Source organism: Hyalella azteca, unplaced genomic scaffold (genome assembly GCF_000764305.2).
Source record: "Hyalella azteca isolate HAZT.00-mixed unplaced genomic scaffold, Hazt_2.0.2 contig10613, whole genome shotgun sequence".
Classification (NCBI taxonomy): domain Eukaryota; kingdom Metazoa; phylum Arthropoda; class Malacostraca; order Amphipoda; family Hyalellidae; genus Hyalella; species Hyalella azteca.
Window position 1 is genome coordinate 64563 of NW_025940646.1, and position 16522 is coordinate 81084.

A 16522-nucleotide genomic window follows, 5' to 3' on the forward strand; every position below is an offset into this window, starting at 1 on the left:
AGAAAGTGTGTTGTTGCATCTAAAAAAACTTCTATTACGTTGAAAGTCTTCCTATGGATGGTCAAGTGACAAGTGCTGTACAACTACATAACGTTTATAGTCAAGTTAGAAACTTGAAGAGCACAAGTTTCTAACGTTTGCTAACTTTCTGAAAGTACCATGCTACAGCAGTTGGGATTGAATTGAACAAAATTTCAACCTGATAAAATTATAATTTCAACAATTATATTTTTGTCGGTTCACTTCCAGATAATAGGAATATCTGTAAGAAATAAATATGAGTTCTAACCTGAAAGCAGACACACAAGCCATCATTAAGTTGCTACAGGTAACTGTATGCTAAGCTCTGAAAATACAGAAATTCCTCGCCTGTCGCGGCTGTTACGTTCATCTCGGTCGTGGTAGGCGAGATACGCGATGGGAAATAGATCAACTGATGCTACTTATTTATTGTACCAGTCGATACTATAAATAAGTAGTATCGACTAATATAGTATTTGTTTGACAGGTTTTTATTCTAAAGGTTTGCGAACTTTTCCTACTCTCTCATTGCCGATCGAGTTGTGCGGGCTGTTTAATTCTGCCGACCGACTCTGCAGAAACCCGGAAAGATTCGCGAATGATTCTTTATATTTTTTTGAAAACCTGCGATGGAGTGAAGTAGCGACAGGTGCAGCTCGATATAGCGGGGGATTACTGTACATACCAGAGCCGTGATTCTAGCCTCAGCTACGATAACTGAAAAATTATGCTATGACTATAATTGGCGACGTGTCAGACTCGGCCTTGTTCTCATGAAACACGTTCTAATTTTCACTACAATATTAAATCATACTTTATAAACCTAACCTGAGAAACGTCGATGTTTCTAGCTAGGAATTCCATTTCATGAAAAAATCGCCTAGAGCTATTTACATTACTTTCATCATTGACTGTTCTATTTACTTCACAATCACAGCGCCTGCAGTACAGCGGCGTTGAGTGCACAGAAGATGCGTGGATCCAGCGGCTGCTGTACGAGCGCAGCACAGCCAGAGACGAGCTGCTGCAGTGGGTCGTGATGCTGCTCATGCCTGACACTGCTGCTCCCTCCTGGCCAGAGATGGGTCAACCTCGCGACCAAAGTGCGTCACGGTGACAAACTATTGCTCTCATTACTTTATTTTATTATCAAGCTTTTGTTGTTGCCTGCCGCTGCGGGCAACAATAATCTCGCGACCAAAGTGGCCCGCAACCTTTCCCTATTCGTTTAATTCATTCTCAAGATTTGTTTGTTTTACTGGCAGAAAATGGGGCAACCTTGCGACCAAAGTGGGTCAAAACCTTACCCTATTCATTCAATTTATATTCAAGCTTCGTTTGTTCTGAAGAGAATCAATTACCAATAACCTACACCCACGACATTTTTTTCAACTTTATCTCTGATTGTCGTCTTGAAACGAACAGAAGAGCTGCTGCAGTGCCTCTACCTGCTGGGTCTGTGCCGTCATACTGACGCAGACCTCGTGAGGGGTGAGGCTCCCCCTGGTCAACAGGCGCGCTTCTGGAAGCTGCTGCTGACGACGGCGTGCGGCCTGCGTCGCGCTGACAGACTCAAGCACTCGGCAGCTACTGAGCTGCTACACGCCCTCTACAGCAGCAGGGCCATCGCCCAGGTCACCAAGGTGAGGAGTTTCAAGTAATTTGCTTACTATCTCGTATCAATAATATCTTCAGTATTCTATTGCACTGTTCTCTCAAACAAGTAAGATTATGCCCTGGTCAAGCATGCAGGCTTAAGATGTGGGTTATATTTTTCTGTAGATGCGGTCGATGCTTTCCTTGGCTAAACGTTGTGAGAATTGGTGAAAATGAAGCGTTTGTATAATCTTCTTCGGATAATCACTATTTAATGAAATATTCCAACTCCAATTTCACCGTATATGATCAGTGATTGAAAATAATTGGCTTTGTGATTGTCGACATAGCGTGGAGCTGGAGTTTCCCGACATTATGCGAGGTCTTCCACTTCCAGGACGAGGCCTCCAGCTTATTACCGGGCGACTTCCAGGATAAGTACAAGGCATGGAGCCGTCATGGCAAGAACAAGGAACTTCCTGACGTCGCTCAGTCGCTGGAAGAAACTTCCGCGTCACTAGCAAACACACTGCAGGAGTTGAACGCCATTCCGCGAGTAACTCAACGCTAGGCGTTTATTCCGGGCAGTTCTTATTTCCAACAATATTTAAATTGTGTCCGGTTCAGTCCAACATGTTGGTTCTATTTTATTTCAGTATTTCACCCATTCGCATTTAATACCGTCTTCAAATACTGAATTTAAAAGAAATTGCTCTACATATTTTCCTTGAATTTATATATGTATACTCCCTTACTAAAAAAAGTTTTGCTTTGCATTTTCCTGTCCGTTTCTTTAAGTAACTTACATAGGATGAACATGACTTCTAACTTCAAAGTAGTCATTATTATTATAAATAAATTATTATATTATATATATATTATATAAATTATTATATTACATTATAAATTATTATTATAATTAATGTTTCAGGAACATCATGAGCTAGCAGACAGCGAGAAGCTTGCTTCTCTCACCGCCAGCCTGACAGGCGAGCTCGACAAGCTGGCCACGAGTGGGGAACTTTTCTCTCAGGTATGCGCTTGTGCAAGGATTTTTAAATTTATATGATGGAAGTGAGGGTTTTGACTCAATCTTATTTACTTCAGTTCTCAATTATTTTATTAACCAAGTATTATCAAGAGAGAAACTTGTTATTTAGATTCCAGAAGACAGGCATTCTATTACAAAAATTAATTAAATTCAACGTTGAATCATTGGATCAATTGGGACGAATTAATGCAAAGCTTTACAAAATTTAACTCATGTTCCATTACTTCGTTCAATTTCTACATCATTTTGTGTCCCCTAGGTTTACACGACACACCTTGCATCGTGGCTGCGTCAAGCTGACGAGTCGCCGCTGACGCACGGAGCTGACACCGGCGCTGCCGTACACGACGCATACGAAAAACTCCAGCGACTCCAGAAAGTGAGTATTTAATGAACCGCCACTCCATTGGCGGTAACTTGTTGTGCGTAGGGTGATCGTATGTTCAGGGTATGCCTAGAAGCTTATTGTGTTCTTTCACTAGTGTAAAGCTAGATATAATGAATAAACTTAACTACTAAGGTTGATGCGTAGTTTGTGTGATAATAATTATCAGGTAAGAAAGGTTCCTGTTTCTTACAAATTAAAAATAACGGCCATAAACAGAACAAAATATAGTTTATGCGGCTTAGTCAGCATTAAATATTGAGTATCGAGGACATGATTTGAATATCTGCAGGCGCTGGCAGGTCTGAAGGAAATTAGCGTGAGGACAGAAGAGCTTGCGGCCGCTGAGGCCGCCACACAGCGCCTCCTTGCGCAGCCTGCGGACGTGGCCTCAGCCGTGCGGCGCATCGCAGCCTCAGCGCGAGAATCTTAGAGCAAGTCACGTGCTAGTAACATAATTTTGAAAAATAACTTTTAATCTTGCCACTGATGAATTTGCTGAACTGGACGTTCAATTACTTCTTCTTTGGCAATTTTTGCTGTGGTAGTTATATCCTGTTGATTGCGTTACGGTTTTTCCAATCGTAGGAGCGAAGCAGTTATTACCTATACATGGACTTTGCTAATTGACTTCCAATCGATCAGAAGCTCATGGGGAAGTTCTAGCTGCAGTTGTCCTGTCATTGAAGACCTAATTCTGTAAAAATGTTCAAAGGATCAGGAATGCGACGGACATGTCCTCGGATCCGAGTTATGACAACTAAGCGATTTCGTCTCATCGTCATCCAATGTGCCGCATTTCAGAGCGTAATAGGCTTCATCAGACCATTCATTACCGAGACGCATCAGTACCTCGATATTTAACTTTATTGCTCGTACAATAGTGCAACTTTGTCCAAGAATCTTCCTTGCTACCGACAGCAAATTATTAATTCCTAGTAATAAAGTTGTTATAATAATTATACTATCACTGCATTCCAAATTTGTTCTTAGAAACGATAAATTTGATTCAGAACTGACGTGTAATGAAGATTAAACCTGTTATAAGAAAGAGTATTGAATGAAGAGCAATGCTGTTTGTAGCTTGTATGTAAAAAGTACTTATAATACACAAATATAATTGCATGTACAATCAAAATTGAAAATGAAACTTTGAATAACATGAAGTGATATCTAACTGGTATAATGGCCTTCAAATTGGTCACAAATTATATAGAAAACAACTCGTTAGGTACAGGTCGGTGAAACTGATGAGAGTAGAAATGAGCAGACTTAAGACAAAATTGCCTTGAAACGATATCTCTTTCAGAGCAGCATATATACAAATCATTCGTGAGAACCTTCATCGTCAAGAAGTTTCAAATTAATCACCAAGATCCCCCCAAAAACATGTCAATTCAAATGACAAGAGCACTAACTGTCTATTTTGGATGCGCCCGCGTTGCCCAAGTGTCATCGTCACTAGTGATAGTGTCTACGTATATTGTACAGTACAATATATCAAAGTAATAATGCATTGAAACAACTATTGGCAACAATATTTTACAAGCCATGTTAACAAGGAACCAACTAATTACTTCCTCTGTCAGGCATTCTTCTTACATGAATACCCATCAATCAAGGGTATCAGAATAGACAGAATTTCAGAATATTCATGACAGAATAGAGGTTTGCCATTCATCTGAGAAACAAATTACCTAGACCTAAATTCATTTCCAGTGTCTGCTAATTGAATGTTTCATTCAAATCATACAACTATAAATGTCAAACGTCCTAGTTTTCCCTGATCACCTTCTTCCCTCGCATGTGCACTGATTCAACATGTTTACTAATCGAATCCAGCACTCGACATCTTTAATCTCAACCAACACCACATTTTGTAGTTCTGCTCTCACCCAATGTTAGGAGTGTTACTCATCAGAACATATCAAAAAGGCTTCAAATAACAGTTAGATGCTATGATCAACTTGGGGAGTTCGGTTCTCACATGTTCATAAGAGCAGACACGGGACTCATGTCCAGACCGGCGTCTGCGGTATCAGCGTCGCTGTCTTTAGACGTCTCGTGCAGGAGGACGTATTCTCGGCTGCTGTAGCCGAATTTCACTACGTCTTTTTCCATGAGCTCGACGTAGGAGCGCGTCGTGATGCGTCGATTGTTCACGTACGTTCCGTTGGCCGAATCCAAGTCTATGATGTATGGCTTCACTGTGCGCCCTGTTAAAATAAGATGCTCATGTATAACGATTCAGAATAGTACGTAGGTGTTCATAATTATGCATTGTATATTATCATTGAAAAATTGATCAAAATACAGAAACCTTCTAAATAATCCCATTCCAAGTGAATGTAACACAAGGAGTAAATTGTTATAAATAAGTCGCTAGTTCACAGGAATACTACTTGACTATTGACTGATTAATCGAACAATCAGGATGAAGATTGCCGTTCATTTTTGTCATGCTAGTACAAAAATCTATGTTGAGCCTTACACTTGGGTCACATTTATAATTTCGCATATCAGTGCAGCAAATCTTTGCCATGGAGACCATCATTGCGAGTGCAGCTCACATTCAACTTCACATTCATCTTATGTGTTATCTGTATACATACAAAAAATGCCCACCAATGGTGCTGCCATCGCGAGTGTAGCTAACATACCACTGCACATTCATCTTATGTGTTCCCTATATACATTAAAAAATTCGCTTATCAATTGTGCCGTCATCGCGAGTGTAGCGAACACTCGACTGTACATTCATCTTATCTCTTAACCAATATACATAAAAAAATAAGCTTATTAATTGTGCCGTCATCGCGCATGTAGGGCACAATCAGTTGCACGTTCATCTAAAGCGTTCCCCATATACATACAAATATATGCTCACCAACGGTGCCGTCATCGCGAGTGTAGCGCACCAGGCGGTACTGGAGCACGGCGTGCTGCTTGCTGCACGAAGGATGGTCCGTAGGCACATCGACCACCCGCCTCTCACGACCGATCAGGTAAGCGCTCTGCCGGTGCAGGGGCAGAAACGGCAATTCCTCATCACCTTTGAAAATGTACCTGTCAAAAAACTTGTTTTTTAGTGAAATTGGATCACTATTTAAATTATGTTCCGTATAAGTGACGGTAAACATCTACTACCATACAAGCTTGTCTTGGAAGCTACAGGTCATAAAAGTTCATGTTAATCAGCAATGTTCTTGCAAACGCATCAGATACCATATTCTAAATAACATTCATAGCATGAAATACACATACTTCAGGTACCAATATAGATTCCTTGATAATCCCGTACACAATAAATGAACATAGTAAGTGATAATGACCAATGACACAAATAAGGATGATCTCAGATCAAGATAGTAGCGAGAGTTCCCTACATGTTACGATGTTTTTAATTTACCATCGCCATCTCCGTTTAGGCTTCCTTGCTTCAGGGGGTTGAGAGTATTTGATGACAACGCCCTTGTAAGTATTGGTGTCCTCCGCCAGCTTCCCTGACAGCCCGAGGTTAGGTTTAGCTTTCTCTATAGGCTCAACTTCTTCCTTGACTGCACTTGGCCGGCCCCACTGTTCCCTGTACATCGTGCAAATGTTAGTAATTCTACGCCACAGCTTAATTTGAAGCAAGTGAATTCATTAGTTGGGTTCCAATAATAATGAATTCACCTACTTCAATTATGGAATTAAAGATCAAATTACATGTATAAATAGTGTATATAATAAATATATAATAAATAGTGTATATAATAAATAAATAAGCAGTCCCATTGCACACGACTCCAAACATCCAAGCAATTAGAACAAATGAAGCAAATCTTAATGAGAAAAATAGATTTGACTAGCAGTTTAGCATAAATTTGCGTAGGATCAATAGTCCTTACAATTTAGAATACTGTATTATAGAAAGTGCTAATTTGTGATTATGATAAACCTCTTCACACTAATATTTTACATTCACATAGAACCCCCGTTTTTACATACTTTTACATAAAAAAATTAGGGTTCCTAAATAAATCAATAATACCAATTTGAAATAAAATTTTTATTTTGGTCCAATCATTTAATTTCTGTTTTGTGATGACTTACTGATCTTCCACTATGAATAAATTTGTAGGTAAAGGTAATTTCCCAAGATAAGTACCCTGGATTGCACCCAAGCAGCACCCTTGCAGATTTTGTGGATTAATTAAAACACACACACATGAACACAAACCACTTAAAAATATTAGTAAATCCTATTAGCTGACCTGTTGTTTTGCTGTAAGTTGCCATTTGTAGCAGAACCTCTCCAGTTGCTCTCCCCCCGCCGATCCTCAGTGTCACTGCCTGACAAGGTCTCTCTTTTCACTGCATTGCTTGCAGTCTGAGGGCGGCGGGAACTGCTTCTGCTGTTGCTGGTTGAGTCTTCCCACCGAGAAATATCTGGGACTCTGAAAATGTACCGAAAATCAATATCCTGAAGTATTAACATATAGAATGAAAATTAAATATCATTTTTTATAACATTTCAAATGAAAAAACTATACTCTAACTTTGACTGACCTGGAAGGAGAATCAACTCCATTGGTGCTGGGAGACATTCTCTCCTCTTTGACTCTTGAAAATTTGGCCCCTTCATTGCTAGATGAACTAGATGAGCTTCCACTATGATGACGTCTCTTTGATTTGCGCTTGTAATCCACTGAAGTATCCATTTCAGAGTCATGGTGTCGGCTTTTCTTCTTTTTGTGATGAGATTTGTGTCTTTTGTTACTTTTAGAATTACTTCGGTGATGGTTTTCTTCTTTAACTTCAAGCTTATGAATATTTTTTTGACTTTTAATAGAGTTTTCAAGAATTTCTGAATCCAAAGTAGGAGAATGGCTTAATCTTCTTCTCTTGTGCTTCCGTCTATGTTGAGTTTCACTATATTTCTCATATTCCATATGTTTGGAGCGAGCTCTTGAGTCATCTTTATTGTAAGAATCTTCTATTTTACTTCTGGTTTTGAATTTTTTATTTTCATGGAAATTAGTCATATCACTTTCATAATCTATATGTTCAGATTTAATGTGTTTGCTGCTTGATTTAATCTTTTTTTTACTTTTACTTCTAGATCTGAGATTTTCTGAACTTCTGAAAGATTCAGCATCACTAACTTCAGATAAATACTGAAGACCATCCATGGCTTGCTTGAAAATATTTTACTATTTTGCAGCTCTACTTAGGTGCAAAAACAACCTGAAAGCAAAAAAACAAATACAATGCTGACAAAATCAGTAATATTAAATATAGAGTTGTGATCTCATTACTGACTGCTCATAGAAAACTCAAACCATTATAGTTTCTTACAAACAAAAGAATACTACAGTATTCACTTTCTATCAATTATTGTTAGGAAAAATAGGAGTATTATCAAATGGGGTAATAAGGGATGGGCGGGGTAAATTGGGACAGTAGTCCCATATTTTGTAGAGGGTTTTAGCAGCTAAACTTATCTAAATTTTGCAAAGCTAAAAACAGTGGCTTAAAGTTCAACATTTTTACTATATACATAGCATAAAGTAAGTTAAGAAATCGTACATTTACTACCTCTAAAAAATCCCTGAAAAAAGTGTGAAAAAAAAGATTTTGGAAATGTGTGTCTGCCAAGGTCTGTAGCAAAAAATATTTACCATATCAAAAAATTTTACTTGCATAAAAGTTGCACACAGAAGTTGGCTTAAAAACATGGTTGACAGAATTCCTATATCTCATTTGCAAAATCTTGCCTTAAAACTTAAGGGCACCACCCTGGAATGGTATCACGGATAAATAAAGTAGTATCATCAAACGGGGTACTAATAAGGGACGGTTTTGAGTGTTTTTCATTAATAACTTCTTACCATGAAACATTTCCTAAGCAAGTTTGGGCTCATTTTAAAGACCTTTGTGAGGGCTATTGTATGGCATCTCTGAAAAAAGCCCATATGCTATTTGAAAGTGCAATGCAACACTTTTATGGTGACCCAACGTTTGTGTTGGCTTGAATGGCCTTGGCACGTATTTCTACAGCTGCTGCAGGTAGAATTAAGCCATGAGGGAACAAAGGTAAAATTGTCATCCATAAATCCTAAATTAAATGACAATGATTGGATTTGGCAAGTATTTGTGAACCTCATTTATATATGTTAATGGAAATGTCTATTTCGGAAACAGTTCTTGAATAGTGAATACACTTGTGAAAACTAAAGTTCTGTAATCAAAAGAGTCTTTGAAATGACAAAATTGTTAAATTTAAAATATTTATATTTAATAAATATGAATGTTTTTAATTTGAAAGAATCTTTAATTTATAAGAAATGCAATACTTGATTTTCAAAAATAGGATGCAAAAATTAATGATCCCTATTAGAATTCAATAGATGTGATGCTTTCAGAATTAAATTGAAAAAGTTGTTACCTATTTAAAATTTATAATTTTACAAAATGCTAAAATGCAGTGCAAAAATTCAAGATAGCCTATGATGAGTATGAATTTAAGGGGAGCGTCTACCCTAAAATTGAAAATTTTCACTTTTTCGGTTTTTATACTCATTTTAAAGCTGACATTCTGCCCTATCCAACGGTACCACTGCCATATCTGTACGTTGATTAATGAATGCGTCTCGATGTTGTAGCTTGAAAATTCTAGGAGGAGATAGATTTCTACAGTACCCCCTTTTTTGGCCGTTTTCTAAGAATTTCACGTTTTCTTTTATTTTTTTCGAAAAATTGACACGAATAAAAGCTGTCTATTTTTTGATTTGACATGTGTACCAAGTTTCAAAGTGATCCGTCTGTAAATAGCCGAGATAATTTTTGGGGTAGACGCTCCCCTTAAGTCCCATGACTTGAGTAGATTTCAAAATTTATTGTACTATCATGTAAGCATGATATTAGCATTTCATCCTTTTGATGAACAGAGTTTATTTTGGTTCTATTGACCGTAATGGGTAGAACAATGCAACATATTAGCGGCCATTAAACGATCAGTTGTCAGCTTTGACTCTTGATACCACTGTACAAATATTGTGGTAGACATATCATCCAAAATTTCAAAGCAAAGATTCTTATTTAAAGGACAATATATCAATTCATAATTGTTTAAACCCTCTTTTACATATAAATGGACATCATTTGATATATTTTAAAAGCATTTCATTAATTTGCATCAGAATATTTCTTTTGAAGTCAACCAAGTCAAAGTAATGAAATAATTCATTCAAGTTTTATGCTTCCAAAAATATTTCAAACCTGTGTCAGATATATTATAATTAATCATTCTCTAGCATTGAATATACTACTAATGATAGTCGGATACCGTTAAGGCGTCAACCAAGATCATTCCAATAAATTATGCATCGGGCTGGGCCGCTGGGATCATCAGTTGCATGCCGCTCTTGTTGTAATATGTAGTCTTGCTCCCATTAATTGTATGTTAAGTGTGCATCATGGAATAGTCTGCTTGGCAGTGTAGTTGTTAACTTGTAATTACTTTATGAAGTTAACTTCATTGCAGTCAAAAGTGAGTCAACTTATGAGATAAATCTTCAACTAATACTTTTATAAGTCGTTTTTTAATCGGGCTCGCCAAGCTCCCGCGTATCCACGTTAGCCGCGTTGCTACGTTGCCATCTTTGTATCACACTGGCGCCTCAGCTTACTCTCTCATTCCTACACATTTGGACGTTTTGGTAGCAATAGAGAAAGAAAGAACAAAGCAGAAAGGAATACGCTTGAAGCTTAAGCTTCAAGATGCTTGAAGCTTCTTAAAAACAATTTGTGGATGGATGGGTACAGCCGTACAGGCCGCGGAGGCTGATCTCTCTGAGCTTCTCCGGGGCGTCTCAGACTGGTCGACCGCCAAGAAACTGGCCGTGGCTCCTGGGAAATCCTCAGTCACGCTTTTCACCCCCGACACTCACCAATCCCGTCTTCACCCCTCTGCAACAATCTGCAATGGCATCATCCCCTTGGACAAAACCCCCAAAATCTTACTAGCCAGCGCCCTCCAGCCTTCTCATGCTTCTTTTAGCATCGTCTCCGCTCCCCCTGGAGACCGCCCCATGAAGGCTTCAGTCAGGACAAGATTCGGCCACCTTGTGGCGCCTTTCCTGACTGACGGCAGGATGCCCGGCGGTGCCTACGGAGAAGCAAAACGCTCACTCCGAGGGGAGATAGCCGCCCGTGTTGCCGCGACGGCCGGTAGCAACGCTATCCTTTCAATCCCACCACCACCGATTGCTGCAGAAGAGGCTTCGCTCCCTCGCCCTTACCGCTCAGCGCTATCCCAGCTACGCTCGGGATACTGCAGCTCCCTTGCGTCCTACACCCACAGGGTCGGACGCTCCCTTAGCGCCGCTTGCCCGGAGTGCGGGGATCCCCTCCAATCCGTCCAGCACCTCTTCCCCACGTCCCTCAGCGTCTCATCTTTGTGGGACAACCCTGTGGAGGCGGAGACATTCCTGGTCACCCTCCCTGCTTTCGCCCATCTTCCCCCTCTTCCGGCGCCTCCCCTCCGACCACCACCAGAGCCTCCGCCCACGCGAGCGTGACGTTTTTTGGCGCAAGAAACAACAACAACAACATGGAGAAACAAAACTTCAACAAATCAAGAAAGGCTATGTACTTGGTAGAGTTAGTTTGGTAGTACAACTGGATGAAGATAATGATGCTGATGAATGGAACCTTCTAAGAATGGAAAATGAAATTCCTTTTCCCCTTTTTGAAGAGGAAAAGGATAGAATTTTATCAATGCTTACCAAGTAACCTGGGTTTGGACGGCTCATAGTAATACCGATCCCGATATTGGACGCGCTCATGTGACACCTCCGACCACAGAACTGACCAACAACACACCAATTCACCAGAAACCTCAACGTTTTGCAAAACCAATTTATATTGAAATTGAAAGGCAATGTAAAGAACTCGAAACATTTGATGTTATAGAACAAAGCGAATCATTCTGATCTTCCAACAAACCAGCCAACTGCAACAACACTATCATCGCTGCAGGATAATGGATCATGACAATGTTATCTGTTCTGTAATTATTATTATGTTTTATTCTTAATTATGTAGCTTATCTAAAGGCAAGTAACAGATTTTGCCCCTGGAAAATGTATAGTATCGTATATAATAAATATTCAAAGGGATCACGGCTGGTAAACTGGTATGCAATACATATGTCAAGCCATAAACTACGACGTATGAGCCATAAACTTCGATGTACAAGCCATAAACCATAAACAAGCCATTTATGGCTTGTACATAAGTACGAGCCATAAACTGATACAATATACATGGCATTCACGGCTAGTAAACTGAATAAACGCATTCCATTGTATAGTTTTCTGTTTAAATGGCCGTGAGAACGACTGGTACATCCTACAATGGTGCAGTAGCATCCCATCTTCATGCAAAAACTTCAAAAAGAGACTATCGCAGTAGATTTAATATGTAGGTGAAAGCTAGACCCTGCTACAAATATGGCAGCCAATCCCACAATGCATCTGGCGATTTGGTGCCATGACATCATCCTTTCGAGCCCAATTGTTGAGTGAAAGCTGCAGGCATGCAACTTCCAGTTCCAAGTGATTACTTAATAGAAGCTTAGCATACCCATATGGCATACGTCATAAGTGTTTTAAGCCTTCAAGAAGCTCTTTTTTTTTGCCTCAAATAACATTGTTGGATTGAGAAACTGGTCTTGGTGGATCAGAAATAATATATGAACCATCATTTTTAGATTTCTATCCTGTGTCACACACTTATGTTTTGGTTGTGTCTAGTTTGATTTCACAATAAATAGACTTGATTCACATTCCATTCTGAGATTTAAATGATTGAAAGTTTTTTTTTAAATTATAAAAACCTATTTATACGTTCCAGATTTGAATTTTTTGCCCTATTATGTTGAATTTATCTTGATAAATTGACTTCAAACTCTGAATGATTTTGTCTGCCATCCCACGTTTTCGAACGTTTTGTGTCTTTTAGAAAATTTTCGTTGTTTAATATGGGAAACTATTACATTATAGAAAACGTAGAGCACGTACGGTATAGTGCATTAATAATACAATTTAATACACTAAAAATTAATTTTTAATTTAAAAAATATAATCAGATTTTTAATTCAACATTTTTCTAATAGAATTTAATTCTACAGCTGACAGCATGTACCATCTAGTGTATTAAATAATAAATTTTGATATAGTAAAATTTAATTTTATTTAATTTTTTAATTTAATTTAATTCTACAGCTTCAACTGGTAAAAATGAGCATCATAGGAATCAAAGTAAAACGGTTGTTCATACATCACAAATTGAATGACATTGGATGGATTTGATAGGTATTTTATTAATCCTGTTTATATATAAGAACGGAAATGACGCTTCTATTTCAGAATGATAATGGAAATGTTTCTACTATTTCAGAAACTTTTCTTGAATACACTTCCAAAAACTAAAGTTCTGTACGTATTCAATGGAGTCTTTGAAATGACAAAATCATTCAATTTAAAATTTTTAGCTATAAGAGTAAGATCGTCATTTGTCAATATGAGGAGCATTCATTCGTCATTCCTGAGGAGCTGTAAGAAAAAACTTGTTGTTTTTTATGTAAAAGGATGTTTTTCAATTAAAAGAAATGCAATAATTGATTTTTGGAAATACGATGTTAAAATTAACAATCCGTATTAGAATTCAAAGTTGTTTTCATTCGTTTGATCAGAAGTTTTCGTTCGTGTGATCAGAAGTTTTCAGTCGTTTAATCAGAAGTTTTCGTTTGTTTGAACAGAAGTTTTCGTTCGTTTGATCAGAAACAAAAAAAAGTTTTCGTTTGTTTGATCAGAAACAACATAATTATTCATTCTCTTGCATTAAGTATACAAACAATTAGTTAATTCGTAATTTGTACCGTAAAATGGGGTAACTTAGACCGGCGGGGTAACTTAGACCACTTTTCGTTTTTTTTACAAAAACCCCCACAACTCAAAAACTATTTGACATAGAAAAATTTTGTCAATGGGCATTAAAGGCCTAATACTGAGGCTACATGACACAATAGAAAGATTTGAAAAGTTTGCATATCTAATAGGTTAAAAAATTTAAAATGTGACCCACAAAAAAAAGCTATTATTCAAAGCCAGTCAGAGTACCCCCTCCAATTTTTTTATTTTTTGGTTAAATAACTCCAGGTTTTGATGCATTGTAGTAGAACTCTTCTAGTTACATATGCAAATGACAAAGTTTAGGAAAGTGTCATAGTTTGCAAATGGGGGGCGCTGCCCTCAAATGGGGTAACTGAGACCACCTAATGTCAGCCCTGACGGGGTAACATAGACTGGCTTGGAAGTTAATATAAAATTACCATATATAACATATTTTATGGTTGACAGCCTATTTATGTTCTTTCTTTATGTTTCAGACTACACAGAGTCTTATATATGGTAATTTTAACTTAATTTCCAAGCCAGTCAATATTACCCCATCAGGGCTGCCATTAGGTAGTCACATTTCCCTTATTATGGGGCGGCGCCCCCCATTTGCAAACTATGACACTTTCCTAAAGTTTGTCATTTGCATATGTAACTAGAAGAGTTCTACTACAATGCACCAAAACCTAAAGTTATTTGGAGTTATTTTACCAAAAAATATAATTGATTTTACCACCCGGTCTAAGTTACCCCAAGAGCTGGGGTAACAAAGACCATCACTTTTTTTGAAATTACATAAAGACTATGAGAGGCAGGAGCCAGCAATTTATGGTGAGTGAAGCTAGAGTATAGACCTGTATTTTGCATGTTTCAATTCAAGTTTAATTTAGCTGGTAAAAAAATGGCATCAGTTATAAAGAAAAAAGTGGTCTAAGTTACCCCATTTTACGGTATACAACCGTATACGAATTAAGTAACGATTGATCATCCCGCTAGATCACCGTTAGCGGGAAAGAAGCAATTCAATTCAGTAGCACGTTAGCTCACGTGTTATGAAGTTCGTCACGTCTGAACTCTGAATTGCGTGTTTAGTGTGCATGATGAAAAACTCTGCCTAATGATTACTTAATGAAGTTTAGTTCATTGTGGTCAACTTAAGAGACAAATTTTCAACTAACTAATACTTTTTTATAAGTCTAATTTTAATTGTTGAGTGATAGGTGCAGGTTTACAACTTCCAAGTGATTAGGTACTTTATAGAAACTGAGCAAGTTAGCGTGCGTGTTTTAAGCCTTTAAGAAGTTCATTTTTTGCCTCAAATAACGAAGTTAGATAGAAGAAGTGGTCTTGGTGGATCGATCATCGAAATAATATATGAACCTCCGAAATTAGAATTCCATCCTGAATACAAGTATACTTAGAAGATTCCTAATATATTCACAGATGTATTTAAAAGTCTTAAACCATAATATTCTTTCTACACAAACAGTTTATCACTATTTGGTAGAGCAAGGTCAACTGGTCAACTGTCAACTTTGACACATTTTTCGATGATCTCATTGGGTGGCATGCACCGTCTCTCTTTGGATCTCAACATTTTCCTGCTAGATGGCCCAGACCTAGTGTTTTGGCAGTAGTTTGACGCGCAAATGTATGACGTCACTATTTCAACCATCAACAAACGTCAAACGCATGGAACTAAAACAAAGCTCAATATAAAGGAAAAACTAGAGAGGTGTCGGAATTACCCATGATGTTGGAATATACCCTGTTTACCCTATGCAAGTGCTGACTGTGACTGTGAGTCTGTGTGACTGTGCTGTCAAGTGATAAAATAGTATAAATTAATTTAAATCATGTCAAGAGCAAGTTGAGCAACATCAATGATCAATCCTCAGAATCCTGCATATATCATTATATGGAGTTGATAATCATACTATAGTTCTACTGTTCTACTACCTTTTTTAGTTTTTCCCTTGCTCAGCAGTCAGCAGCATCGATTCCGATTGCGACGATTGGTATGTAACCGTATGTTCACTATTCTCGCCAAACATGACTTACCAACTTTAAATACCAAGCTCAAACTATGTCTCTTAGTCCATTAAATTTAAAGATGAACTATAACACTAAATTAGACAATATTTGTCATGTTTTAACTAAGTACTTTGAACTAACAATGTGTTAAGTAAACCTAATAGCAAAATATATAAACTTCAAAGACAAATAGCCTACCTATAGATTAGCTACCTACACTACCTAACTTGACTAAGTTAGTAGTTTAATACAATAATCAAAATGTTTTTTTTTTTTTTTTGCATTGAGCTCAAATACCTAGTTATTCATAATAATTCATCAATTTGAATTTAACATCAAACATTGACCATAGAAATTAAAAACATTATAGAATAATAGACTATAAAACACTACGTATACTAAGTTACTGTCTCATTTGAATTGGCATTGCTTTCAGAATGTCTTTACCTACCCTTATATCTTTTTGAATCGAATAATTGACTTAAATAC

At 37.6% G+C, this 16522-nt stretch overlaps 2 protein-coding genes across 2 annotated transcripts; one reads left to right on the forward strand and one right to left on the reverse strand.

The window, feature by feature from the left end:
- Positions 1 to 249: 249 nt before the first annotated feature.
- LOC108675677 lies at positions 250 to 5498 on the forward strand. The gene is made up of 7 exons (XM_018163708.2): positions 250 to 328; positions 959 to 1124; positions 1447 to 1664; positions 2015 to 2173; positions 2549 to 2650; positions 2928 to 3047; positions 3346 to 5498. Exons 1-7 carry the CDS (start codon positions 278 to 280, stop codon positions 3484 to 3486), a joined length of 957 nt encoding a protein of 318 aa, XP_018019197.1. The 5' UTR covers positions 250 to 277; the 3' UTR covers positions 3487 to 5498.
- On the reverse strand, positions 4125 to 8277 carry LOC108675666 (smad nuclear-interacting protein 1). Its single transcript, XM_018163697.1, has 5 exons — positions 7605 to 8277; positions 7310 to 7492; positions 6463 to 6636; positions 5941 to 6119; positions 4125 to 5269 (listed from the first exon to the last, which is right to left on the reverse strand). Exons 1-5 carry the CDS (start codon positions 8225 to 8227, stop codon positions 5037 to 5039), a joined length of 1392 nt encoding a protein of 463 aa, XP_018019186.1. The 5' UTR covers positions 8228 to 8277; the 3' UTR covers positions 4125 to 5036.
- Positions 8278 to 16522: the final 8245 nt, after the last annotated feature.

Excerpts from the sequence above, each read along its gene's own strand:
- LOC108675677 (XM_018163708.2), top strand. The coding sequence starts at position 278 with ATGAGTTCTAACCTGAAAGCAGACACACAAGCCATCATTAAGTTGCTA. Across the intron at positions 1,665-2,014 it reads CCATCGCCCAGGTCACCAAG|GACGAGGCCTCCAGCTTATT; the intron begins GTGAGGAGTTTC and ends TTCCACTTCCAG. Across the intron at positions 3,048-3,345 it reads AACTCCAGCGACTCCAGAAA|GCGCTGGCAGGTCTGAAGGA; the intron begins GTGAGTATTTAA and ends GAATATCTGCAG.
- LOC108675666 (XM_018163697.1), bottom strand. The coding sequence starts at position 8,227 with ATGGATGGTCTTCAGTATTTATCTGAAGTTAGTGATGCTGAATCTTTC. Across the intron at positions 7,493-7,604 it reads GGAGTTGATTCTCCTTCCAG|AGTCCCAGATATTTCTCGGT; the intron begins GTCAGTCAAAGT and ends GTACATTTTCAG. Across the intron at positions 6,637-7,309 it reads AACTTACAGCAAAACAACAG|GGAACAGTGGGGCCGGCCAA; the intron begins GTCAGCTAATAG and ends CACGATGTACAG.